Source organism: Lacerta agilis, chromosome 2, assembly GCF_009819535.1.
Source record: "Lacerta agilis isolate rLacAgi1 chromosome 2, rLacAgi1.pri, whole genome shotgun sequence".
NCBI lineage: Eukaryota > Metazoa > Chordata > Lepidosauria > Squamata > Lacertidae > Lacerta > Lacerta agilis.
Genome location: NC_046313.1, coordinates 1740156 through 1767398, shown reverse-complemented (window position 1 = coordinate 1767398; position 27243 = coordinate 1740156). Strand labels below are relative to the sequence as shown.

Sequence of the window (27243 nt, the reverse complement as noted above, 5' to 3'; positions counted from 1 at the left end):
TGTTCTCCCAGCAGGGAGCCTGTCAAAACCCACTTAGCGTGCACTGAAGCGTGAAGGTGATGATTGAATCATAGTAGCTGAGCTGGACGTTCCATTTTGCAGGCTGAGCTGAATGCATGCTCCTGATTGGTGGGTTTCCCGTTCATTGAGAAAATGGAGGGTGAGCGGAGCGCTGTTTGACAGAAGCGCTTTTCCAGGGGCTTTTCGGAACGCAGAATGGGATTTTTGGGGAACCCTTTATCTCGAGGGTTTTATGTGGTGCTTGTGCGACTTGTGTGGTGAAGGGGTACCCGCTCATCGTCGGGGGGGGGGGGCAAAGAGAAGAAAGAGGCTTCCAGGTCCCGCATTTGGCAGCGCGGGAGTCCCGCGAGGAGGCTGCGCGGTGGGGGAAGGTGGTGGCTGGAATTTTTCCCTAACACTGCCCTAGCTCAACTGCCAGTAGTATCAGAACTTGTCTGCATTCTAGCCTCAATGACATCACAATCAAGACCTGTCAGCTTGCACTGCATGCTGGGAAACAGTGAATTATCTCACTGAAGTCTGTTGAAACTCAAGAAACATCTACAAGAGGGCAGAGCCTGCATATATGAGCTCTGTAAAAGGTAGCACTGCTGATCCAAAATGCAGGCCTCTGATTTTAAGATGCTCCAGAAAGCCTGCGTTTGGGCTGTGCTAGATAGGTAGTGTTGGTATTTACTCAAATGTAACACACCCCTTTTTTGGCCAAATTACGTCGTGAAAATTAGGGTGCGCATTAGATTTGATGGTGCATTTACATTCACCAGCAAATACTTTTTTTGGTTTTAAGGTTTTGAAAATTGAGGTGTGCATGAGATTCGCTGGCATATTAGATTCGTAGAAGCATAGCTGTCAACTTTTCCCTTTTTAAAAAAAGGGAAATTCCCTTATTCTGAATAGGATTCCTCTCAATAAAAGGGAAAAGTTGACAGCTATGTGTAGAAGAGGGGATTTCAGCAGGTGTAGTGCCTACATTTTCTGGAATGTCCTCTTCCAAAGGTACAGGAGCCAAGCCCTCTTTTTGCACCCGATCCTCCCCTGCTCTTCCTACAAGCAATTCTTTAAGACCAGCGTCTCCAAGAAAGTCTTTCCTGTGCCACCTTAGCTTCAGCTTACAACTCCAGTTCCACCTGGAATTTCCCATCCTTTCCCTGACACTTTTTGACAGACCCTCTCCTTTCTATGCACTTGTCTAGACTCATCTAATAAAGATAATAAGGACTTCTGTTCAGGGACCACACACTGCTTCTAAATCCCCTGCACACAATACCTACAGGGTTGGTATGAAATTGTTCAGTACAGGAGTGCCAAATTTTCAGCTGGGCTTGTAACTGTGCCTTTCTTTGCTCCTTGATCTGCAGGCATTTGGTGGCAATAACGTTTCTATCTAGGCTGCAAAAAAAAGCTTTACCTGCTGATGTCTGCAGCTGAAGTGCAAGGGATATCTATATCTATATATATAATTTTTTCTCTTATGTTGTTAAATCCAAGCAACGAGAGGCTGCTAGGTCCTGACCACTATACCCACCCTGCATCTTTTATAGCAATTGCAAACATCTAATCCAGCAATAAATGAAAGCTGCTGGCTTTGGGGTGGAGGTGGAAGGGATGTGAATAGCAGCCCCAGTTGATTTCCTGTAATTGCCCCATTAAACAGAGCTCTTTCCACCATGTCAGATGCAGGTACCTGAGCTCTGCTCTATCTCACACTTATCAGGTTATTTAACTGGCGTTTGCTACCTGTATCTGAGTAATCATTAATCTTTTTAAAGAGCCGCAACAGGCCCAGGAAGGCTTGCTGCTAACATCACATATATGTGTTGACGTGTGAGTGGTTTTTGTGTGAGAGTGTCTGTGTGTGTCCTGGGCAAATAGCAGAAGGAAACTGAGTTTTCAAAAACACCCCTTTGCAAACTGAGCTAGCAGAACTTTTATCGCAAAGCATGCCTTTGGGTTGCCAACCTTCCTTCAAGCCCCTGGGAATACACTGCAGCTTGGATCAGCATGAATTAGCAGGTGACCCTGTGCCAATGGGCAGTTTTACCTGCTGATTTCTACACATTAACTACTGTCAAAGGCCAAGAGCAAGTCCAGCCAGGTTTTTCTTCCGGTCAGTTGGCCACCTTATTTCCCATCATAGCAGCAGCAGCAGCAGCAGCAGCTGTTCCCAAAGGCTTCCATGATTTTGGCTGTGTACATATTACCATCTTAAAATGCAACAAGATCATTTTCTTCCCATAGCATTACAAATCACATTTTCACAGCAATGTGGACATCAGCACGGTTGGATATGTTTCTAAGTCACTTGCGGTCCATCCACCCACCCATCCATCCATCCATCCGTCCGTCCATCCGCAGCAGTGTGGGGGGAGGGGCTTGCCCATGAGGTGGACTGAGCAACCACCTCTGGCAGCAGAATCCAAGAGGCACTGCCATGGGTGCCCGCACTGCCACAAGAGAAGTGAGGAGAAGTGGCAGCGGCTTCTGAGTTCTGGCAAGATCTCACAAGAGCCCTGTGAAATCTCGTGAAATCTCACAAGATCTCACCAGAACTTGGAAGCAGTTGCTGCGATCCCACGTAAGTGATGCTTTGGTGGAGGCAGCAGGGAATGCCTCCCCCCGCCCCCGGCATGGATGTCTTCATGTGGCTTATGTTTCCAAATCAGTGGCCACCTGCTACCACTGCGACCCATTTGCTTGCCCTGTCCATACACCTGCCCGGTGCGCAAGGCAAGTAGATGATGTTGCTCTGTCTCCTTCCTCCTGTTACTGCTTGCAGGGATGGTAAGGAGGGATTGAGCAGGCCCAGGAGAATCTAAGGCAGGGTCAGGGAAGCTTTTTCTGCTTGAGGGCCACATTTCCTCACATGATTCTAGATTCAGGTAGGTAGCCATGCTGGTCTGACACAGTCGAAATAAATTAATTATTTTTTTAAAAAAATTGTCCAGTAGCCTTAGAGACCAACTAAGTTTGTTCTGGGTATAAGCATTCATGCATGCACACAAAAGCTTATACCCAGAACAAACTTAGTTGGTCTCTAAGGTGCTACTGGACAATTTTATTACTATTATTATTATTATTATTATTATTATTATTATTTATTTCAACATTCCCTCACAGCCCTCTGGAGAAAGGGCATGCTGTGGGGCAGCCAAAGGCAGAAGTGCGGGGGGGGGGGGGGCCAATGGCACACCCTCCAACATTTCTCTGCTGAAAATAGGGACATCCTAAGGAAAAGTGGGACATTCTGGCATCAAATCAGAAACCGGGATGGCTTCTCTAAATCGGGGATGTCACTGGAAAAAAGGGACACTTGGAGGGTCTGTGATGGATGTGGCCCTTCCTTATTGTAAGTAGGCTGCAGTCCAGCCACACACAGAGGCTTCCAACCCCAACCCCATCTTTTTGTCTTCCATCCAGGCAAGCAGGAAGCATGATCATGGGTCAAGAACACATTCCAGTCAGGCAAAAGAGCATTTGGGAAGGGCATGGAGAAGGACTGGTGAGCAGGGTGAGTCCGGAGGGCCACATTTGGCTTGCAGGCCTACGTAGCTGCAGGAGGGGCCCTGCTAGGATGTAGGTTGCATCACCCCCCCCCCCGTGCTTACTGGAGAAGAGGACCCCCAACCATCCCTGGACCCCTTGGAATAAAGACTACAACCGTAGGAATGATGCCAGAAGGGGCTGAGGGAAGACACCTCAGCCTAGCCAATGCCATTGCCTAAGGAAAATATTTGCAGCTATTTCCTTTCAAGTGGAAAAACCCTATTTCCCCTACCCCAATGCCATCAACAAGAAATAAATCTGGCTTGGTTTCATTCCCTTGGGACAGGCGTGACCTGTTCTGCTTTCCATGCTTCCTGACCTTAGAGTAGATGTGGGAGATAAGGACTGTGACGCAGACCTGAGAAGCGGGAGGCGGAGGATTCCAGGGCTACGATGGGGAAGTGCAGGAAACTCCGGAAAGGATCGCAGAGCCTGACACCGAGAGGGGCTTTTCTGCACCAGCACTTCATACCAGGCAGTCCACACAATCCTTGGTAGGGACAAATGGTGTAGAAACACCCCAAATTGGTCAATGGCTGCATGGATGCAGACATCACAGGAATGGGCAGTAGGAACAGCCAGGAATGGGGTTAATTACTCATTTATCACATTTTGAATCCTCTCTCTCAAAGGAATTTAGGGAGGTGTGCTGGAGGCTTTTCTCCTCCCCAGACCTTCACAACCATCTTGTGAGGTAGGCTTAGAAGGAGAGATTATGACTGGTCACCTGGCTTTATGAGTTACCTAACAGGGATTTGAACCCAGGTCTGGTTCAGGTTCACAAGAAAGTACTCTCTACTAGAGCACACTTGCTCTCACCATGGACACTTTATAAGTGAGAATAATCATCAGCCCTGGAACCGATTTTAATTCACATTTATTTATTTTCATATTTTGCTTACTAGAACAAAAGACCTCAAAGAGGTTTAAAGTACTCTTTTCTTTAAAAATTTATTTTATTAGTTTTCAAATTATTATGGAACTACAGAGACAAGTAAACCAAATCAAAAATTCGATAATATATCCAACTAAGAGCAGAGCATATGAAACCTAAATGCAACACCCAGTAGTCTTGAACACAGAGAGTGAGAAAGCCAGGGTGGGACTAAAAACACATTGAGCGTGTCCCCGAGAGACCAGGGCTCAAATCCCACTTTAGGCATTATTATTGTTTTTATTATTGATTTTAAAACGCAGTGTATAACACACTGAAACACGCAGTCCAATCCACTGTTCTGCCTTCTGAAGAATGTGCTTGGTAGTTTTGACCAGCCTTGTACAATTTTGTGGTCCTCACAAATTTCTCTCTCTCTCTCTCTCTCTCTCTCTCTCTCGCTCTCGCTCTCGCTCTCTCTCTCTCTCTCTCCCACTTTGTTCCTCAATAATTCACAGTGAAATATAGAGCTGGTAGTCACAAAATTGCATGACCAAGATGATTCCAAACACTGGGCTAGCTTCTTGTCAGAACTAGATTATGAATTTAAAAGTGAGATCATATTATAGAACTGTAGAGCTGAAAGGGTTCCCGAGGGTCATCTAGTCCAACCCCCTGATATGATAGCCATGTTCAAATATATAAAAGGATGTCATATAGAGGAGGAAGAAAGGTTGTTTTCTGCTGCTCCAGAAAAGCGGACACGGGGCAATGGATTCAAACTACAAGAAAGAAGATTCCACCTAAACATTAGGAAGAACTTCCTGACAGTGAGAGCTGTTCAACAGTGGAATTGGCTGCCAAGGAGTGTGGTGGAGTCTCCTTCTTTGGAGGTCTTTAAGCGGAGGCTTGACAGCCATCTGTCAGGAATGCTTTGATGGTGTTTCCTGCTTGGCAGGGGGTTGGACTGAATGGCCCTTGTGGTCTCTTCCAACTCTAGGATTCTGCAATGTAGGCATCTCAACAAGGATTCAAAAAGAGAATAGGGAGAGAGGTTAGAAAATGAATGGCATTAGGGGTATCCAATATCATTCCTTGGGTGCCCATTAGTCAAGAATTTACAGGAGTTTCTCTTAAGAGTTCCAATTGGCCAGTGTCAGGAAACCCCCCTCACAGCAGCAGGTAGCGTTCCCGGGTCATTTGCAGTACAGGGAACCACCGTCCCCAGTTCGCAGTTCGTTGTCCTCCTCCCTGAGTGGAGGAAGTGCTCCTCCAGTGGGGAGGGGGAGATGGAAGCAGGAAGTCGGGGCAGGGGCTGTGACAGGGTCAGAGAGCCTCAGCACCAAGTAGGAAGCGGGGGAACAGGGACCTTTTCCTGCGCCCCGATTTTGCAGGGAGGAAGGACGTGGAAGGGGGAGGCGGGGGTTCAGGATCCCGCGCCTCTTATGCTGGACCAAGAACCGGAAGTGGACATTCCCGGACTCTGCAGAGGGATGAGCTGGACGCTTTTACTGTAACTCCACTGTAAATATCTGCACAATAAAGAACTTAGTTTGTAGAAGTTCGGAGTCAGCCTGCTTCCTCATGAGCAACCACTGAGAGTCCTTACAGCCAGCAACACTTTCCTCCAGGAATACTGCATTCTGTCCCTCCAGCCCCATAATTTACTATTTTTATTTTCCAACTGTTACTGAACACAAGAACTTAGTGGATTTGTTGCTTTGGTGTACTGGGATTGCTGGAAAGGTCCCCCCCTCTCCATTTTGCAAGCCTTCCTAAGTATGCTGATACCAACCTTCCCCCCCCCCCTCCTTAGATCAATTTTTGCCCCATTTCTATCAGCACTCGCCATCTCAGTTCACTGAAAACACACTGGACCGTGTACTTCTCACCACTGTTTTGAACTTACAGAATGTGGAATTTCTTTATTTACTTTATTTTACAGTGGGGCGAGGGAGGGAGGGAGGGAGGGAGGGAGGGCTTAGGTTTCTATATTTTATTTTGGTATGACTAGTCAACCATGCACTTTGCACATTGCCCTGGGATCTGGAAGGATGGTTTAGAATATTTTAAATCAATATCTCTGGCTGGAATTTTCGTAGTCATACACACTACTGCAGCCTTGATTCTACTTTATATGATCATTCTTACACATTTGGAAACAGGATTCAATTTTCCAAATCTTAAGTTATAATCCTAAGGCATATCTTTAGCTCATAGAAACGGTTGGCAAGTTTCCTTTTATGCAAATATACGTGCAAACTTAGAGATGACGTACCTGGCATCCCTTTATGGGTGGATGGCAATAAAAAGGATTACAGTACTTCCACCTGCAGTTTAAGTGACCTGCAAGGCAGAGCAAACAATGTCTCATCAGTTACATTTGGACCCATACTCTCCTGTGAAATTAACTCTATGGGGTAACCTAGATTTGATGACAAGGAGGCAATCCTTTTTTGCGAAAGAAATGGGTTGATGGTGTGATTTATTTGCTAAAGTTAGTTAATAGGATTGGATGGGGAGAAATGTCATTTTCAATACTGCAGTTTACACTACCAACTTGGTAGAGCTGATTGGCAACATCCTCAGTTACAAAATAATGGCTATTTATGGACTGTCAGCTCTGAGTGTCTTGGCATTGCCCATATTGTTGAAGGGAAGAATCAAACTCCTATAGAAACCTGCAATTGTTTTTTTTAAATAAATGTTTGTGGGAATGTTTTAAAGTGGATGTTCAGCATCTCAAGAAATAGGGTGGAATAGGGAGCTGGACTGGGCTGTATGGAATTATTGTGCTTTAGAATCTAATGCAATGCCTATTTAGAGACTGATCCAGTCAAAATAGTTGTTTGGGGTATATTTGACTCCATGGTGTCTACATGGAAAGGAATCTCAGGCCTAGGAGCCAAATGTACCTTTCCAAGGCTGTTTTGGATCCTCGGATCCTCCGAAGGCCACCCACCCTCCTCCACCACACCCTCCCCCTGGCCCAGTTCCACACCCTCCCCCAGTCTTCTGGCCCAGCTGAAATGTGTCCCTGAGCCTCTTGCTCGCCTGGATGAAGGACAAAGAGGGACGAGCGGATGTGTGTAGAAACTATCCTACAGAACAAACCTTACATTCATTGCTCCAGCCTTGCCTCTGGCCCTGCTCACCGCAGGCATGTGGCCCCCAGAAGTTTGTAAATGGTTCCCCACCTCCCTGACCTGGGGAAAGTGATGCCCATTGACATAGAAGTTCCTAAATTCACATGCACACTGATGGGTCTGAACAGGCTGTGTGCGTATGTGAAATCACAATGAACAGTTCATGGAAAACATTTATTCAGTATATGAAACAATTGAAAAAGGGGAAGATCTAACGGGCAGTCTTCAAGTAACTGGTCCCATTAGTACAATTATTGTTTGCACAATGGGATTTCAGCAACCCCCTCCCTTCCCTTGTACCCATCCCTATTCTGCTCCGGAGGGTGGGAGGAACCCCTAGAATGGAGGGGAGGGGAGAGGGAGGGAGGGAGGGAGAAAGACCCATTGTAGTAATCCTTACTTAGTGCTGACTTCACGATGCATTGAATACAGCCCAAGACAGCAAATCTTGGGAAAGGAATTGAAAATAAAACTGTCAATATTGGAATGCCGTTCTACAAATTGATGGTGCAGCTACACCTGGAATGAAGTGCAGAGGTCCAGTATTCCCATCTCAAAAAAGGAGACACTGGAGCTGGAAGAGGTGCAGAGATGAAGAAGGCAGGGCTCCTTCTCAACAAGAAAAGAGCGGCCTAGGGCTTTGGGCTGTTTTTGTTTCAGGGGGAAATCCAGAATATAATTAAGGAAGGATGTGGTAGAGATTCTGATGAGTGTTGAGGTGTGGAATGAAAGAAAGGAGTCTCCCTCTCTCAGGACTGGGAAGACCATGAAACTCAACCTGGCAGAACAAAGGCGAGAAGCAATTGTAGAAGGATGTTAACAGCCAGTGAATGAGGACCCCTTGTGGAAACACTGTGGAATTACCAGTCTTTGCCAATATTTTTTGGACAAGCCACTCGATTAAGGGACGGTCCCAAGTAATGGCCCCATCTGGGTTGCTAATTGGGGGGGGGGGGAGTGATAGGCAGCCTCCATCTCAGGGTCTCCAAGGGAAAGAGTTGAATCCTGGAACCTGTAGGTGCTAAAAGGTGCTGGGAGTTGTAGTAACTGAGAGTTCCCAGGATTCTTTGGAGGAAATAATACCATGGAATTGTAGTTGGAAGGGACCATGAGGGTCATCTAGCCCAACCCTCTGCATGAAGCCACTGGGAGAGATCATCAGGGGGTTTGGGCTGGGTGTTCATCAATATGCGGATGATACCCAGCTCTACCTCTCTTTTAAATCAGAACCAGTGACGGCAGTGAAGGTCGTGTGAGTGTCTGAACGTGGTTGGAGGATGGCTGGGTGGCCAACGGATTGAGGTTGAATCCTGACAATACAGAAGTACTGTTCTTGGGGGACAGGCGGTGGGCTGGTATGAAGGACTCCCTGATCCTGAATGGGGTAACTATGCCCCTGAAGGACCAGGTGCGCAGCCTGGGAGTCATTTTGGACTCACAGCTGTCCATGGAGGCGCAGGTCAATTCTGTGTCCAGGGCAGCTGTCTACCAGCTCCATCTGGTATGCAGGCTGAGACCCTACCTGCCCGGAGATTGTCTCGCCAGAGTGGTGCATGCTCTAGTTATCTCCCGCTTAGACTACTGCAATGCACTCTATGTGGGGCTACCTTTCAAGGTGTCTTGGAAACTGCAATTAATCCAGAATGCGGCAGCTAGACTTGTGACTGGGAGCAGCCGCTGAGACCATACAACATGCCCAGACCTACATTGGCTCCCAGTACGTTTCCAACCACAATTTGAAGTGTTGGTGCTGACCTTTAAAACCCTAAACGGCCTCGGCTCAGTATACCTGAAGGAGCGTCTCCACCCCCACCATTCAGCCCAGACACTGAGGTCCAGCTCCGAGGGCCTTCTGGCGGTTCCCTCACTGCGTGAAGTGAGGTTACAGGGAACCAGGCAGAGGGCCTTCTTGGTAGTGGCGCCTGCCCTGTGGAACGCCCTCCCTCAGATTTCAAGGAAATAAGCAACTATCTTACTTTTAAAAGATATCTGAAGGCAGCCCTGTTTAGGGAAGTTTTTAATGTTTAATGCTGTATTGTGTTTTTAATATTCAGTTGGGAGCCGCCCAGAGTGGCTGGGGAAACCCAGCCAGATGGGTAGTGTATTAATAAAACATTATTATTATTATTATTATTATTATTATTATTATTATTATTAACTTCCTGCATTGATATCTGGTGGAAGTTGGGAAGGAATGAGTAAACAGTTTTAACGGTTTTAAATTTTGGCACACTTGATGTGTGTATATATTTATTTCACCCCTCCAAAATGCTGATTTGTCTCAACATGCCCCCCCCCCTTAAGCCATTGCTTGCCGTTTCAGTTCCTCTTACCTCTAAAGCCCTATGCTTGCTAATGAGAATCAAAAGGCTGATTCAGATATTATATTTCCTGGCTGTCCCTGGGCTGCCCATCACATGAACAAATGGAGCATGTGAGCTGGCATTATCGTTTCCGAGCACAATTCAAAGTGTTGGTGTTGACCTTTAAAGCCCTAAACGGCCTCGGTCCTGTATACCTGAAGGAGCATCTCCACCCCCACTGTTCAGCCCGGACACTGAGATCCAGCTCCGAGGGCCTTCTGGCGGTTCCCTCACTGCGAGAAGCAAAACTACAGGGAACCAGGCAGAGGGCCTTCTCGGTAGTGGCACCCGCCCTGTGGAACGCCCTCCCATCAGAAGTCAAGGGAATAAACAACTACCTGACATTCAGAAAATACCTAAAGGCAGCCCTGTTTAGGGAAGTTTTTAAACTGTGACTTTGTATTGTATTTTGGTATTTGTTGGAGGCCGCCCAGAGTGGCTGGGGAGATCCGGCCAGATGGGCGGGGTATAAATAATAAATTATTATTATTATTATTATCCTTTAATGGTTGGCACCAAACTGCAAAGGCAGCATTCCCATACCACTTGCACCAAGCTAAATGCAACCCTCATACCACTGACACAGTAAGTAGCACAGTAAGGACTCAGTCAACATCCTATTGATTGTGCCTTCATCAGTGGGTTTAAGGAGAGAGCCTTTCCCCTCCTCTGCCTGAAGAGGATATCATTCATGAGTGTAAGAGGACAATAGACCTGGGTCCAGTCTTGGCTTGGCTGGGAACAAACACAGCTTGGGGGGGTGGAGGGGGGGATAGAAACCTAATGGGGAAGCAAGATCTGTTGCAATGTTAGTGCTGTGAGCCCTTCCATCTTGTGCTATGTATGTATGTATGTATGTATGTATGTATGTATGTGTAAATACAAGCATATATCACAAAGACATCACACCACCAGCTCTGTTGGTCTTCATTTCAAGGAAACCAATGTCTTGCAAACCTGGTATCTCTCACTGCTAGGAAATTAGGGTGTGTGAAACAGGCTGATGTGAAGGACATAGAATGGTTTGTTGTTGTTTTTTTAATTGTGGGGTGGAATTATTGCATTTGCAAACTGTTAAATAACATTCAAACCCTTAAAAATCATGAAGAAGACTTGGGCATTTTTTAAACAGAATTTCAAACTCAGCATTTAGAAAAGCTTCCACTACCCAAACATGAATGTTGATCTTTTGCCAGATTTCAGATGTGTGTGTAATTGAACATCTTTCTCACACGTGAATTGTGCAAAGGGGGCATCATCAGGCTGCTTTCTCTACTTGCTACTTGCAAGCAGGCTGCTGTGTGATCTGGACTCCAGTAAGATCATAACTAATTGGAATGGGGGTAAAGGTAAAGGGACCCTTGACCGTTAAGTCCAGTCGCGAACGATTCTGGGGTTGCGGCGCTCATCTCGCTTTACTGACCGAGGGAGCCGCCGTTTGTCCGCAGACAGCTTCCGGGTCATGTGGCCAGCATGACTAAGCTTCTTCTGGCGAACCAGAGCAGCGCACGGAAACGCTTCCTGCTGGAGCGGTACCTATTTATCTACTTGCACTTTGACATGCTTTCGAACTGCTAGGTGGGCAGGAGCAGGGACCGAACAATGGGAGCTCACCCCATCACGGGGATTCGAAGCGCCGACCTTCTGATCGGCAAGCCCTAGGCTCTGTGGTTTAGACCACAGCGCCACCCGCATCCCTGGAATGGGGGAGGGAAGCGTTATTTCAAGATTTGCCAAGGGCAATCCTACACAACTTGTGTGGCATTACTGTGTCATCTCCTGAAGGCTAATTAGTTATCGTAATTTATTTGGTTCCATTTATGAATTGCTTCACATAAAATATCTTGAAGCAATCTCACAGCAAAAGGAACTATAAAAACAATAAAAAATAATTCTATATGTAACGAAATTCAATATACACAAACAAGTATACACACAGTTTCATGTGTAAAAACACTTTCAAATCCAAACCTATTTAGGAGCTCTGCTTATACTAAACTGTAATAATTTAGTCATTTTCAGTTGAACAAGACAAAACTATCTCAGTGGCCTCATTCACACATAATGCTTAAACTATGGATCATGGTTTCATCTGATCATCTGTACCTAGTCCAGCATTTTACCCATGGTTTATTGGCCATGAACAGACCATGCTCATAAATCAAGGTTTGCTGTCAGTTTATAATGCAAACCTGGGTTTAAGTCAGGGCAGGGTAATCTTTCATAATATTTTGCCTGAATGAGGCCAAAATTTGGCACCCCAAAATGGATCTCCTCAGTCATGGATCTTCTCAATTTTGTGTCCCCTCAGCTCTGAGCCTTGTGCCCACACCACCTTAAATCTGGAACTGCTCGTGTTAACCTTGGCTTAGCATTATGTGTGAACCCAGCCAGTGTCACGTTTTTTGGCATAACTGAATTGTCGAGCTGGCTTCAAAATCTCTTAATTTCTGCCGCTCTCCTCGCCACCCCTACTTTTTTTTATTTCAATAACCAGTTTTCGTTTTCTCATGGGCACTTTCATAAATCAATGTCAACATAAAATAATTGACTAGGAACAACATAGGTCAACCCCGGCTACTGTGGGAAAAACAGTGAATTCACATTTGTAATGTTCACTATATGTCAAAGCAGATTATTTTCATAGCCCTTGGCCCAGCTTTCTCATGAGAGCCATTGGTACTCTTCTCAGTGGTCAATACCGAGGGGACACATTTTTCCTCAAGATGGAACTGTGCCAGATCTCTGTCTCCTGAAGAAGGGGTGGGGACGGAGTAGAGAGGTGTCTTTAGGCTGCAGATTCTCAGACTTTGTCAAAGTGTGTATGAGATAAGTGATTCTCATGCCAACCCCATACTCACTAGGATTGCCACGTTTTCCAAAGCCTAAGAAGCGTTGGGAGAGACATAGCAATAGTGTGGGGGGTGCAGTGCCTGTACCAGACTATTTTGCACCCCAGGCAAGGCTAAAATGGATGTAGAAAAAATGAAAAGCACAAAACCTGAAACTGCTAAATTTATTTAAATTGCAATACAGTGGTACCTTGAGTTACAGACGCTTCAGGTTACAGACGCTTCAGGTTACAGACTCCACTAACCCAGAAATAGTACCTCGGGTTAAGAACTTTGCTTCAGGATGAGAACAGAAATTGCACGGCGGCAGCAGCAGGAGGCCCCATATTTGAAAGGCAAGATAATTATATATGCATCACACCAATGGCTCTCTCTTTCAATGTGTGGGTATACTATTAATAACCAATGAATATTTTTTGACATCTTATGCAAAGGTTCAAAAGACAACAATTTAAAATTAAAACCACAAAGAAAGAGGAGCCCAGAAACAACTGATTTCTAATGTTTAAAATTAGCCACTAATTCTTTGATACATGTTTTTAAAAATACTGCATAATCATGAAACTAAATCATAGAATTGCAGCAATTACATGCTATTAACAAGGCATATTGGTTGCACATTGTCATGTATTTTCCATTCAGAAATAAAACTGATTCCTTTCCAAAATAAACTACCAGTTTATCTTCTCCAATACACACAAAGGTAGCTTAAACATAGAAGCTATGCCCTACAACCCAGGAACTATTACAGATGGATTTCTTTTTCTTACTTTTGATCCATCACCATTCCTTCTAACATTAAGAGAGAAGTACTGTAACCATTTCCAGATTGTCAGACTACACTGCATCATTTAGATCATGGGTAGGCAAACTAAGGCCTGGCCCAATCGCCTTCTAAATCTGGCCTGTGGACAGTCCGGGAATCAGCGTGTTTTTACATGAGTAGAATGTGTCCTTTTATTAAAAATGCATCTCTGGGTTATTTGTGGGGCATAGGAATTCGCTCATTTCCCCCCCCAAAAAATATAGTCCGACCCCCCCCCCCAAGGTCTGAGGGACAGTGGACCAGCCCCCTGCTGAAAAAGTTTGCTGACCCCTGGTTTAGATAGCTGAAAGAGGAAGTAGTACTAATGTAATCCTATAACAAGCCACATCCTTGATTTGTTGTAATACCGTATTGATATCCATCAGTGTAAGATTGGGGGGTGGGTGGGAAAAAGAGCCTCCCAGCCACATAGGAAGCAATCTAGACCAGGGCTGGCCAACTCCCAAGAGACTGTGATCTACTCACAGAGTTAAAAACTGGCAGTGATCTACCCCCCTTTGGGGGGTTCAGGTCAAATTTGTTGAGCTTTTTTTTTTTTTTTTTTAGGAAGGAGGTAAAATGTTGAGCTTTTTTTTTTAGGAGGGGCAACAGTTGTTCAGTCTTTGGGGGGACCAAGCTTCCTTAGTTCAGTTATTATCCCGCTAGAGCCATGGGGCCTCCACAAGGTTTAATCCAGCACTGGCAACCCTTCTGGATACACCCTCAAATCTGCTGAGAAGCCACCAACAAACAATTTCTGAGTACACTTACTGTGAATCCAACTGATGTAACCAGCTTCTTCACCAAGGTCTCCTTAGGGGCTTTATCTGATAGGAATAGGGATCCTGTGACTCTCCAGACATTGTTAGACATGCTGGTTGAAGATGATGGAGCATGGATACATATGCGGGGGGGGGGGGGCACAGTAGACGCTTCTCACACTGCCTGTTATTAATCTACCTCTTATCTGATGTTGGCTTTTGTCTTTAGTTTTGTAGTTCCTTCGAAGGCGACCCCTTGATTTTGTTGTTTTTTAATTTCATATGTAAACTGGCCTGCAGTCCATTCTTTAGCAGAAATGATGGGATTAAAAGTAACAACCTTGAATAATAATAATGAAAAAACTAGATACAGTTAAAACGATTTTGAAATTGTTTGGTGGGTCTTTGGGCGGCAATAAAGTTTTGATTTGAAATGAAAATTCAAATAAAATGAAATGAAAAAACAACCACCCCCACTTATGATTGCTAAGCATAGCCTAGCTAGCAGTTAAGAGTTTCATAGAGATCTGGGTTCCAATTCACACTCTGGACTGGTTCACCTTGAGCCAGTCACTATAGAATCATAGAACTGTAGAGTTGGAGGGGACCCCGAGGGTCATCCAGTCCAACCCCCTGCAAGGCAGGAATCTCAGTTAAAGCATCCGGGACAGTTGACCCTTCAACTTCTGCTTAAAAACCTCCAAGGAAGGAGAGTCCACCTTCCAAGGGAGTCTGTTCCAATGCCAGCCAGCCCCGCTGCGTTTCGCTGTGCCTCCGCCCCGCCCCCCCCCTCAGACCCGGATTCCCAAGGCACCGCTGCACACGTGCAGCAGCAGTTCGACGCGCGTTTCGCCGCGAAGCCGAGCCTCCCCCCGGCCGCTGGGAGCCGCTGCCGAACGGGGCGTCTCCTCTCGGGGAGGCGAGGGAGGCGGAGCCGGGGAAGGCAGGCAGGCAGGCGGCCTCGGACGGGCGCCGGAGGAGCGCGCCACTCTCGCTCGCCTCGGTCCCTGGCGCGGCGGCCGCGGCTGGCTCGGTGATGGCGGTGACGCGGAAGCTGGGGATCCGCCTGGCCTACTCGGCGGCCGGGAGCGTGTCGGGGCTGTCGGTCTTCCTGGTGTGGAACCTGGCGCCCAGCCTGCGGCAGCCTTACACTGCCGCCGCCGGAGGGCTCTCCGGTAAGACCCGCGCGCGGCCGGCGGGGATCGCGCTCTGCACGCAGGCGGGCGCGGGAGCCGGTGGTCGTGCGAATCCGTGTTCTCTCTCTCTCTCTCTCTCTCTCTCTCTCTCTCTCCCCCCCCCCCCCGCACACCCTCACCTTCGAAGGAAGCAGGCAGGCGATGCCGCCCCCCTGGCCAAGTAGGAGGTCGGAGATGTGTCCCCGTGGGCAGGCAGGAGGCGCCTCGGAAAGGGACCCGTCAGGGGAGCCTCTCTCTGTCTCTCTCATCTTCTCGCCGGGGGTTCGTCGCGGAGAAAGACGCTGAAGCAAGTTCCTAGTCCGCGGCGTGTTTTCAACACGTTGCCTGTTTATTCGCTTTTGAGCGCAGAGCCACAACTTGAAGGTGCCCTGGGCGACTCTGCCCCCTAAGCTTTGTGAGCAGCCAGAGGGGGAGGGTTGTTTACAAACTGGACTCGCGAGACAATCCACATTGCATTTATTTCCCTCTCCCTGCCCCAACCCGAGAGCCTTAAAAACAACAACCCAGTGTCCCTACAGATCTTTCCCTGGGTGCTAAAGGCCACTTGAATTCTTTTAAAATACTTACTAGTTGCCCTTGTTGTGAATATACCGTAAATGTGACAGGTTGTAGCTAATCTGTGTTTTTATTATTATTATATTATTATTATCCGAAGAAGGGACTTGGATGTTGATTGCAGGGTCTATTGATACGGAGAGAGGCTGTTCTTGGGATATTGCAGTCCTTAGTTAGATTGATCCACCTTACTCCCCACCCCAACAGCTCAGAGTGACATTTTAATAATTTGCAACCCTGCAAGGTAGGCTAAGAGATAGCAACTGGCCCATTGATGCCCAAAGAGCCCCTAGCCTATCCCTGTAACCATTAACAGCACTCTAACATATACTTCAGACTAAAGGCAGTATGATCATTTGTGTGCGGGGAGAGGGAGACAATTATTTTGTTTATTACCACAGAGCCTAGGGTTTGCCGATCAGAAGGTCAGCGGTTCGAATCCCTGCAACGGGGTGAGCTCCCATTGCTCGGTCCCTGCTCCTGCCAACCTAGCAGTTCAAAAGCACAAAGTTCAAGTAGATAAATAGGTACCACTCCGGCGGGAAGGTAAACGGTGTTTCCGTGCGCTGTTCTGGTTCGCCAGAAGCGGCTTTGTCATGCTGGCCACATGACCCGGAAGCTGTATGCCAGCTCCCTCGGCCAGTAAAGTGAGATGAGCGCTGCAACCCCAGAGTCGTCTGTGACTGGACCTAGTGGTCAGGGGTCCCTTTACCTTTACCTATATTGCATCTTTCCTCCAAGAAGCTATAGGTGCTGTGTGTGAGCCTCCCTCTCCTCATTTTGTCCTTGCAACAACCCTGTGAGGTAGGTCTGGTTGGGAGACGCTGGCCGGCCCAAGATCACCTCTTGGGCAGAATGGGGATTTGAACCCTAGTCTGCCAGGTCCTGGTCTGAGACTGCTGCATCTCACTGGCTGTTAGGCTTTAAGGAGCCACCAGGGCACCTAATATTTAGGATCCAACCTTCTACAAAAATATTGATATGTTGATGTTTAAAAATAGCTTGGTACCAACATTAAATTGTTAGCAGCTTTGTACAACCAAGTAGCAGTTTTAAGACAGGGCTTAAAAGAAAGGAATTTCAGCACTTGGCACCTGTTGAACTCAAGGCCACTCTAAGCATGACTTCTTCTCCCTGCATGTTGCAGAAATGCAGTTGCCTGCAGCCTGTTTGTGGTTTGCAATGCATATATGCCTTTTTGAACACCTTGTCCAGCATCACAATCGTCTCTTGTAGGCAGGCAGCATGGAGAAAACGGTGTGCCTTGTATAATTGCCAGGTCATGTCAGGGTACAGCGTGGCGTGATGGGATATTGGCTACTTTCTTTTTGTACTTCTGTAGTAGTTGTCAGGGCAACTGTCACCCTCTCATTATCACCTTCATGAGAATCTTACTCATTTTCTTTATTTCTTTTACCCCCAGTGAATTTCTGAACATGGTTTTGAAAGCATTGATGATGAACCGGTTTAAACCAGAGAGATTTGGGACTTGAAGGAGCACAGGTTCAAATCCCAGCTTCTCTGACTTTGTGGGGTGACATTGGTGACACTAATCCCTTGGCCTTGGCTATCCCGCCTGTAAAATGGGAAACCAGAATAACCAGTCCTGGAAGGGATGGGGATGACTCAGGTGCTGCCTTTGGAGCCTAGAAATGTTTTTCAGTACCTGATCATTATTACCCTGTTAGGAAGGATATTAAGTCAAATGAGAAGCACAGTAAAACAGTCGTCTCTGAAGGATTGATGACTTTGTTTGTTTGGGGAAAGGCAGCTGCCATTTAATTACATTTTATTTATTTATCCAGTTTGTACACCACCCTTCATCCATAGATCTCAGCATAAAAATACAAGATAAAAACACTACACACACACACACACACACACACACACACACACACGTACCTCTGGTTAAGAACTTATTTCGTTCTGAAAGTCCGTTCTTAACCTGAAACTGTTCTTAACCTGAGGTACCACTTTAGCTAATGGGGCCTCCTGCTGCCACCGCGCCGCCAGTGTGCAATTTCTGTTCTCATCCTGAGGTAAAGTTCTTAATCTGAGGTACTATTTCAAGGTTAGCGGAGTCTGTAACCTGAAGTGTTTGTAACCTGAGGTACCAGTGTGTGTGTGTGTGTGTGTGTGTGTGTAATGAAACAATAACCACCCCCTCCCACCCACACATTTAAAAGGTCTGAGGAAGTGAGCCAGCCATATTCATTCCTTTGTTCCCATATTCATTTCCTTATTAAGTACATATGAAGCTCCTATATCCAGACTTCTGTTCCATCTTCCACAGTACAGTGGTAACTTGGTTTGCAACTGCTTTTGGATTACAACCATTTTGGATTACAGTACAGCCACATCAAACCCGGAAGTGCGTGTCCCTTTTTTTGGATTACAACAACAAAAAAATTCAGAGGCTCCATTGGCGAAAGTGCGCCTTGGGTTGCAGCCTGTTTTGGTTTACAACTTGGACCTCTGGAACGGATTATGGTTGTAATACCAAGTACCACTGTATTGTCTACTGTTACTGACAGCGAATCTTTAGGGTGTTGGGCTGCTGCCTTTTCCAGTCCCCAGATCCTTCAAATGTACCGACCCCGAGACTGAGTTTGGAGACCTGCATGCAAAGCATGAGCTCTACCATTTGTCATTTATAAACGGCTACTTAATATATTGCCACTAATCCTTACGAGATATTAGAATGTGTTGTGTTCTGAGTCGAGAACCCGTGGCCCTCCAGATAGCACCCAGCCCTGCTCTACTTTTGGATCTCAGCATGCAGGTAGGTATAGGCTTGATTTTTGAAGGCAGAAGGCCAGAAGCAAATCTAGACACCATCCTGGAGTTTATGCCTTCATCCTGGCTGGGTGTTCTGGCCCTCATTGGTGATGGTAATCCCACAGGCCTGCGCACGTCTGTGTGCAATGTGTGCAATGGCCCCCTTCACAACATACATTTAAAGCACAATGGTGCCATTGAGACCACTGTACTTTCCAGCGCTCCCTGTGAAGAGGGATTGTTTGGTAAGTCACTCTGGAAATCGTAGTTCTGAGAGGGCAGCTGGGCTCTCCTGACCACTCTCAGCACCCTTTAAAAACCACAGCTCCCAGACTCTTTTGGGAGGGGAAAGTGGTATCACGGTGCTTTAAATGTATGACGTGAATGTGACTTTGTGCAAAATCCATAGACAATGCAGGAGAACCCACCCATCAATGAGCTTTCCCCCATCTGCCATGTCTAGCATTCTGACAGTTGGAAGTAAATTTTGCTAGGTTGCACTCTTCTGTCTTAAGGCGCTGTGAGCTGTAAGTGAAGCTTCCTGCTGAACCTCTGGGCTGCGGAGTGTCTTAGCTGGGAGCTATGCCCAGAAGGGGAATCTTACACCCTGTATCAGAGCTTGGGTTTGTTTGGCAGTGCAAAGGCACGCCAGTTTTGGTTTTGGTTTTTTTTTTTTAATGAAATCATTTTTATTGGTTTTACAAATACAAAGTATAAATGGTCACAAACTAGTAAAAAAATATCTATATAAAGAGATTCTCCGAATCTCAAGACTTTCCCCCATCCCCTCCACGGGGTCTCATTTTAAACATCTACAACTGCATATTCATCCATATCAAACCATATTGTCCATAATAATTTTTAAACTACAAGTGAGTCAGAATCTTGCTCTTGTTTCCATCTGCTTCCAGTGGTCTCCTAAATAACTTATAATTTTCCCCATTCTTTTATAAAGTTTTTATCCTCTTAATTTCAGGGTTTTCCAGTCAGCTTTGCCATCTCGGCATAGTCCATCAGCTTGGTTTGCCATTCTTCTCTGGTAGGGGCTTTGTCTTCTTTCCAGTTCCAGGATAATAACATCCAGGTGGCCTTTGTTCCTTATATAAAGAGTCTTTTCTGCTCGTTTGGTATGTCAGTACCTGTAATTCCTAATAAAAATGCTTCTGGTTTCTTAACAAAAGTTATTTTAAGCATTTTTTTTCGTTTCATTATATACCGGTATCATCTCTCAGAAAGCTTTTATTACCTTACAAGTCCACCACATATGATAAAAGGTACCTTCTTTTTCTTTACATTTCCAGCAGATATTTGAACTTGTCCTGTACAATTTTACTAACTTAGTAGGAGTCAAATACCACCGGTACATCATTTTCATATAATTTTCTTTCAGTGTACGACATGCCGTAAATTTCAAATCTGATTTCCATAACCTTTCCCTATCTGCCATCTGAATATTATGTCCCAAATCCTTTGCTGACTTGACCTGTTCATCTTTTGTGTGCCGCTCTAAAAGCAAGGTATACATTTTAGATAATGAGTTAACATTATTTTCTAACAAATCTTTTTGAAATCTTGATAATTCACAACTAAAACCTTTCTTTTTATCTATCTTAAATATATAATTTAATTGATGAAACTGTAACCAATCCATTATTAAATCTCTTATCTCATCATAATCTTTTAGTTTCCCCAGCTCTCTATATGTCAGCCAATTAATTCTCATATTCACTTTTTTCAAAGATATTACTTCTAAAGGAGAAAGCCACCAAGGTGTTTTTTGCTCTTTTCCCCATACCATAAAGATTGATTTTCTTATTAGATGATTCTGAAAACCTTTATGCACCTTAGCTTTCTCATACCATAAGTATGCATGCCATCCAATATTATCCATTCCTGGAGCCAGCAAAGACAGGATGCCTCATAATAAACCTCTTTGCTCTCTGCCTCCACAGTTGGAGGCAGCAAGGCTTCTGAATCCCAGCTGCTGGAAACCACAGGAGGGAAAAGGGCTCTTGTGCTCAGATCCTGCTTGATGCTTTCCCACAGCTTGGCAACGGTGAGAACAAGGTTGGCCTGATCCAGCAGGCTCTTCTTATGTTCATATGTGTTCTCTAAAGCTCAGCTTTTGCAGTAGTTTACAGATATGTTGAATCTTGTTTTAATGAAACGGTTGTACTACTGCTCAGCAATTTTAGAATATTAAGCAGTTTAGTTGCTTTTAATCAACTAAATAAGTAGCTGAGCGGAGAAATCCATGAGCCGTACTCCTTCAGACAACCAATGGCAGCTCACATGACTGAATGCTGATCCATACAAAGCAAATTCCTTACACATAGAAAAGGACTTTTGGGTAGGAGTGTACAGTATTTTGTAAAGGAGCACCAGAGCCCTTTCCTGCAGCCTGAAGCAGTGCAAGACAGTCCTATGAGAACCAAGATGCCTCCCCTTGACTTCATGTATTATCAAAGTGTGCCAACTTACATTATCCTTCCTAACTAGGCACTGCCCTCACCCAGTTTCCGACTCTGATCAAAACTCTTACTTCAGGAGGTCTTCACACCCTGAATGCACCTCGAATTTTGTTTTATTTTGTGAGGTTTTATATTCCTGAGGTTTTAAATGTTATGTATTGTATGCTTTTTACTGTACACAGCATTGAGACCTACATGGTGTGAATAGCTCCATAATGGCCAGGGATTAGGAGTCCAGTCTCCTCTGGAAAGGCCACAGTTTCCTCATGCCTGCTTTATGCAATGGGAGCTCCCCACAGATCTCAAGGAAGTGCCCCACTTAATTGGGGAGTGGAGCTCTGGAACTCGAAAGCCGCTCTCCTGATTCTTGGAAGGGACCTGCAGGACAATGACACTCATTCTTAAGAAGCTTTTTTGCTATATTTAAGTCAGGCAGGTAGTTCAGTCGATTGGATAAAGCAAGGCTTTGGATTAAGATCTTCTGCAAAGAGAGACGCTGCCAGACAAGTGGATAAAACGTTCAATGTGGATGTGAAAGACAGGAGAAGCAAACAGTGGCGCGTGCTGTGCAAAAGTGGGGGATTGGATCATGTACAGGGCACACTCCTTTCAAACTGACCTGTACCCGGAGCGCTGCTTGTTTTGTAGCAAGATGGTTCCTGTTATTCAAGGGATTGGGTCAGGGATGGGCATCCTGTGGCCCTCCAGATGTTTTTATTAATTGCTGTATTACATTTATATACAACCTTTGTCTTTCAAGGAACTCAAGGTGTACATGGTTCTCCTCCTCTCTGCTTCATTCTCACAACAACTCTGTGAGGCTAAGAGATGGCGACTAGCCCAAGGTCACCCAGTCACCCCTGACCACACTCTAGGCTGGGTGGGACGGAGGAGATTTGGAGCCCAACAGCACCTGGTTAGGTGGATGGCAGCATTCTGTAAAACCAGAAAATATTGCCTACTTGGCACCTAAATGTATAACAAGCATGTGCAAGTATAGAAAAGTTAGGCGTTGTGGAATACCTGGAATGAGGCTTTGGAGAGTTGTTTGCAGTCAACAACTGAATGGGGAACCTGTAGATGCAGTTGGACTCCAATTGCTAACAGCCCCCAGGTAGTGTGGCCCATGTTCAGGGCAGTGGGTGTTGCAGTATGGGGTGAAGGGTCACAATTTGCCCACACGTGAAGTAGACGTGTCTCCAGTAGAAGGTTGCTTTATATGCTTATATAATGCTCCCTGTGTGGGAGAAGATGGCACTTCAGCACTCCCAGGACTTACTCGTCAAACCTGTTGCCACATTGGTTAAGGTCCTGTGTGAAAACTCCTTTCAGTTTTGCCTCCATGCTCACTTCTTAGCCACTGCTGTGCCAAAGGGTGCCTTCAAGCAGTGAAAGCTGTTAATCCAGCTGGCTGCTTTGGTGATTTCTGACAGCCATAGTAGCCGGCAGGAACACATGGTGAGAATTGGGGGCATTTCAGGAGCCCTGGGGCTCAAATTATGCTATTGCTGGAGTGTTGATGCTCAAATTGATACCTGGAGCTTCTAGAGGGGCAAAGATTTATAAGGAGTCATAATCTCGAAGAGTTTTTTTTGCATGGAAATGTGAAGGAGGCAAGGCTGCTTCTGTCTTGAGCAATGATCTCAAAATTTTCTTGTTCCGTTCTGTTTCAGGAATGCAGGCTGAAATGAGTCCGGGTGCAAGGCTGCGTGGGTGCGGGTCAAAAGGATCACTGTCTTTCAGGATAGGGGGCAGCGCTGGGTTGCAGAATGGTTCCTCCCTTGAATGTCTTCCTCCTCCTTTCCAGCCAGGCAGTTGCTGATGTCACTTATCTCATTCCAGCATGCAGAAAAGGACCAAAATAAATAAATAAATAAAAAGGTTCAGAACAACTGTATTGTGGATCTGCCCAGTTGAGCCTGCCAAGGGTTTGTTTGTCCTGGATCTGGACCAAATAGATCATGCTCAGCTGAACAGCCTTCTCACAATTGCTTGTTGTCCCCCAGAGGAGGCATTTGTACACCCCAGATGTTTTGCAGGGGAAGGGTTGCTATCATTCTGCCAGGGGTGTGTGTGTGTGTGATAGGACGGCTGAGATAACAAAGACCCTAAACCCCAATCTAAACCCTGTTTATCTGAGTGTTGGAGAATTGGAAAGGTCTTTAATGCTGTTACTAGCAGTGCCTTCAACCCTGTGCCTAGTTTGTCAGGGTTAATTCAGTTTTGGAGGCTGCTGTGCAGAGTTCTTGTTTTGCCCAGCGTTTTCTGCCAAGTCACTGTGAAGACTTCCCTTCCAGAGATTCCTTTGCGAAGTCATGGTTTTTTGGAAGTGCAGCGTCAGGTGTCCCCTAACACGAGGAGGCAGCCTTGGGTGCTGAATCAGTTTCTGACATGTGAGGGGGAGCCTCTGACCACACACACTTCCTGCTGAGAGAAGCAGCCTCTGGAATGACCCTGCATTTTTTTTAATAAAAAAAACCACCCATATTATTTTACTTGTAGACCAGAAGCCTGTGTTTCTGTAGCCTCTCTGTGGAAATCGGCATGTGCAATCTGGGAAGTTCCCTTTCTTCAGAGCTAGCAAAGCACTGCTGAACTTCCTGTTTCCCCACCCCTTAAAACTTGCAGGAATCCTGTCTGTTGCACATCCATGGTTCCTCCAGAACAGCCCTTGCCAACCTTGTGCTCTCCAGTTCCTTTGGACTACAATTGCCATCACAGCCACTGGGCAGGACTGATGGGATTTGGAGTCCAGCAGCATCTGCAGGGGCGCATTCCATGCTAGACTTCCCTCCAGGGCTGGGGGATCCCCGTCTCTGTTGCTGGACTGCAGCTGCCTTCATCTTTTGGCCACGCCAGCAGGGGCTGATGGAGTTGGAGTCTAATATTACCTGGAGGGCCAAAGATTCCCCAGCCCTGGTCTGAACACACCTGGTCTGAACACGAGGGATGCAGTGCCAAGATCACATCAGTGCACATAATACAAGCCCTTCAGACAGAGTAACCTCTTTTGGTTGGCTGAACTGGTAAAAGTGGACCACCTCCCTCGGCCACCCTCAGTTTCCCCTCTTGTAAGGATAAAAACACCTGGTTCTAGGAACAGTGATCACCTCCATGCTGCTTCTCAAAGCTCAGGCACTTTTACGTAGGTGTGTCTTCAAACCTGTGTTTGATCCCTCAGTACATCCCTGAAACAGCTGCAGATCTTGCACTCAGTCCCCCCCCCCCAGTGCTGATGGCTGCCTGCAGCACTGTTTTTCACCACAGGAGGGCATTCTATCCACTGTGTCCTCTCCCTGATTTTATTAGAAGTGGTGAGATCTAAAGGTGTGCACCAAATTCAGAATGTAGCAGCTAGACTGGTGACTGGGAGTGGCTGCCGGCACCAAATAAAACTGGTCCTAAAGGATATTCACTGCCTCCCATTATGTTTCTGAGCACAATTCAGTGTTGGTGCTGACTTTTAAAGCCCTAAACAGCCTCCGCTCAGTATACCTGAAGGAGCATCTCCACCCCCATCGTTTAGCCTGGACACTGAGGCTCTCCGAAGGTCTTCTGCTGGTTCCCTCACTGCAGGAAGTGAAGCTACAGGGAACCAGCCAGAGGGCCTTCTCAGTAGTGGTGCCCACCCTGTGGAACGCCCTCCCGTCAGATGTCAAGGAGATGAAGAGTTACACAACTTTTAGAAGACATCTGAAGGCAGCCCTGCATCGGGAAGTTTTTAATGTTTCATGTTTTACTATGTTTTTATATATGCTGTAAGCTGCCCAGAGCGGCTAAGGAAATAATAAAATTATTGTTATTATTATTACTACCTATTGTGGAAGAGAACCACAGTAGGTGTTTGGTGGTTTTTACATATATATATTTTCCTTTTCAGACTTTTCTGTTCTGTTTAATGGCAGTGTAGTGCTCTCCAGATGTTTCTTGACTCCGACTCCCATCATCCTCAGCACAGCCAATGGGCAAGGGCTGGTCTCCCCACTCCTGGCCTAAGACATGTGTGGAGTCCTGCAGTTTGTGTTGCCATTGCTCTTGATTCTTCTCCTTCTTCTGCTCCCCCAGGGGTGCTGGCGCTCTGGACCCTGATCACACACGTGATGTACGTGCAGGATTACTGGAGGACGTGGCTGAAAGGCTTGAGGTTCTTCCTCTTTGTCGGCGTTCTCTTTGGTATCATCTCTCTGGTGGGCTTCTGCACATTCCTGGCCTTGGCCATCTCACAGCATCAGTGTAAGTTGGGGGGGGGCATTTGCTGTTTGGATACAGCAAGAACTGAGTAGATTCTGTGTGGCCCCAAAAACATAAAAACAAAATCAAAGTTTTGCTCCTCAAAAATGCTGTATTCTGCAATCCATAATCCACTTGCTTTGCTCACAGAAGGTCCTTGGTTCAGTCCCTGCATGCATCTCCAGTTAAAAGGATCACCCAGGAGCAGTGGGAGTGGAATGGACCTTTTGCCTGAGGCTTTGGAGACTCGCTGTTGGAAAGAGCAAGCTGTGCTGAGCTCGATGCGTCAATAGACTGGCTTGGTCTAAGGCAAATTGGCATGTGCAAAAGCGAGTGGGATGAGCCACAGCCACTGCTTTGTATGCGGAATGTCTCAGGTTCTGTGCTGGGTATCTCCAGCCAGAAGAATCTTAGGGAGCAGGGCTCCAAAATGTCTCTGTGGCTAAGAATTTACAGAAGGATGGCCCAACTTTTCATACCAAGTGGGCCGCAAGAGTATTTTGACCCAGAATCCACAGGCCACACACTGCCTGGTTGTGGAGGTGGGGAAAGCAAGGCCAAAATTTGACATGCACCCCTATGCTACCTTCCCAAAGGTGCATAAACGAGGCTCTGGGCTTTGGGAAAGGAGGCACGAGGCTCTGGCAGGGTCCCAGAGGAGGCCCACCCCATTTCCAAAGCTGGGAAAGCACTAACTGGGCTTTCGGAAGGCGGCATGCCGAGGACCGTCAAAAAATGCATTGTAGGCCACATGTGGCCCTTGGGCTGCACATTGGGCCAGCCTGGTTTACAGGGATGCTACTGTTAGGATTAGACAATACAGGGAGAGATGGATTAGCAGTAGTCCAACTGAGCATAAGAGAAGGTCATATATTCCCATTCCCATTACTTAGTGTTTCCATATGTACTGGGGAGGGGAATTTGTTAGGGAACCCGCCTTGAAGGGGGGGAGGCACTTCACTTTGATCCACTTTAGCTTCAACTTGCAGCCAAGGGGAGCTTTGCTTCTGCTTCTGAAGCTTCAGGTGCTGCCCTTCCAAAATTCAGGCAAAGGGATCCTGCGCACCCTCCTGCTACTGCAACTCCCATCACCCCTGACTGTTGTCCATGCCGGCCAGAGTTGAAAGGAGCAGGAGCCAAGCATCAGCAGGAGGGTCTCAGGTTCCCCATCCCTGCTGAGGTCCATCCTGCCTGCGATTCCCATAAGAGGCATTTATTCCATTGGCTTCCTTTGGTTGTGGCAACTCGTCCAGTGGAGTCTTTAGTAATGAGCAAGCAAGGCTGCGTTATCTCTCTCTCTCTCTTGTTTAACATTATTAATGGTGCTTGTTCTTCTGTTTAGCCCTGAAAGACCCAAAGAGCTACTACCTGTCCTGTGTCTGGAGCTTCATCTCCTGGAAGTGGGCCTTCCTCCTCAGCTTGTACTCTCACCGGTACAGGAATGAGTTTGCAGACATCAGCATTCTCAGTGACTTCTAATAAAGACCCAGACTTTTAAACTCCAGCAAGGAGAGGAGGCACGTGGAAGGAGGGGAGGGGCCCCCTCTTTGAGGAAGATGCTGGCAAGGAGGACGACCCCTAGGAAGCTGAGAGCAGGAGCCTGCGTCCACCTCTGCTTTCCCTCCTTCTGCTGGCTTCCTTATTCCGT

General features: G+C 46.4%; 1 protein-coding gene across 1 annotated transcript; it reads left to right on the top strand.

Annotated features, from left to right (window-relative positions):
* Positions 1-15372: 15372 nt before the first annotated feature.
* SLC48A1 (solute carrier family 48 member 1) lies at positions 15373-27159 on the top strand. The gene is made up of 3 exons (XM_033136810.1): positions 15373-15540; positions 25431-25598; positions 26938-27159. Exons 1-3 carry the CDS (start codon positions 15402-15404, stop codon positions 27072-27074), a joined length of 444 nt encoding a protein of 147 aa, XP_032992701.1. The 5' UTR covers positions 15373-15401; the 3' UTR covers positions 27075-27159.
* The last annotated feature ends 84 nt before the right edge of the window (positions 27160-27243 follow it).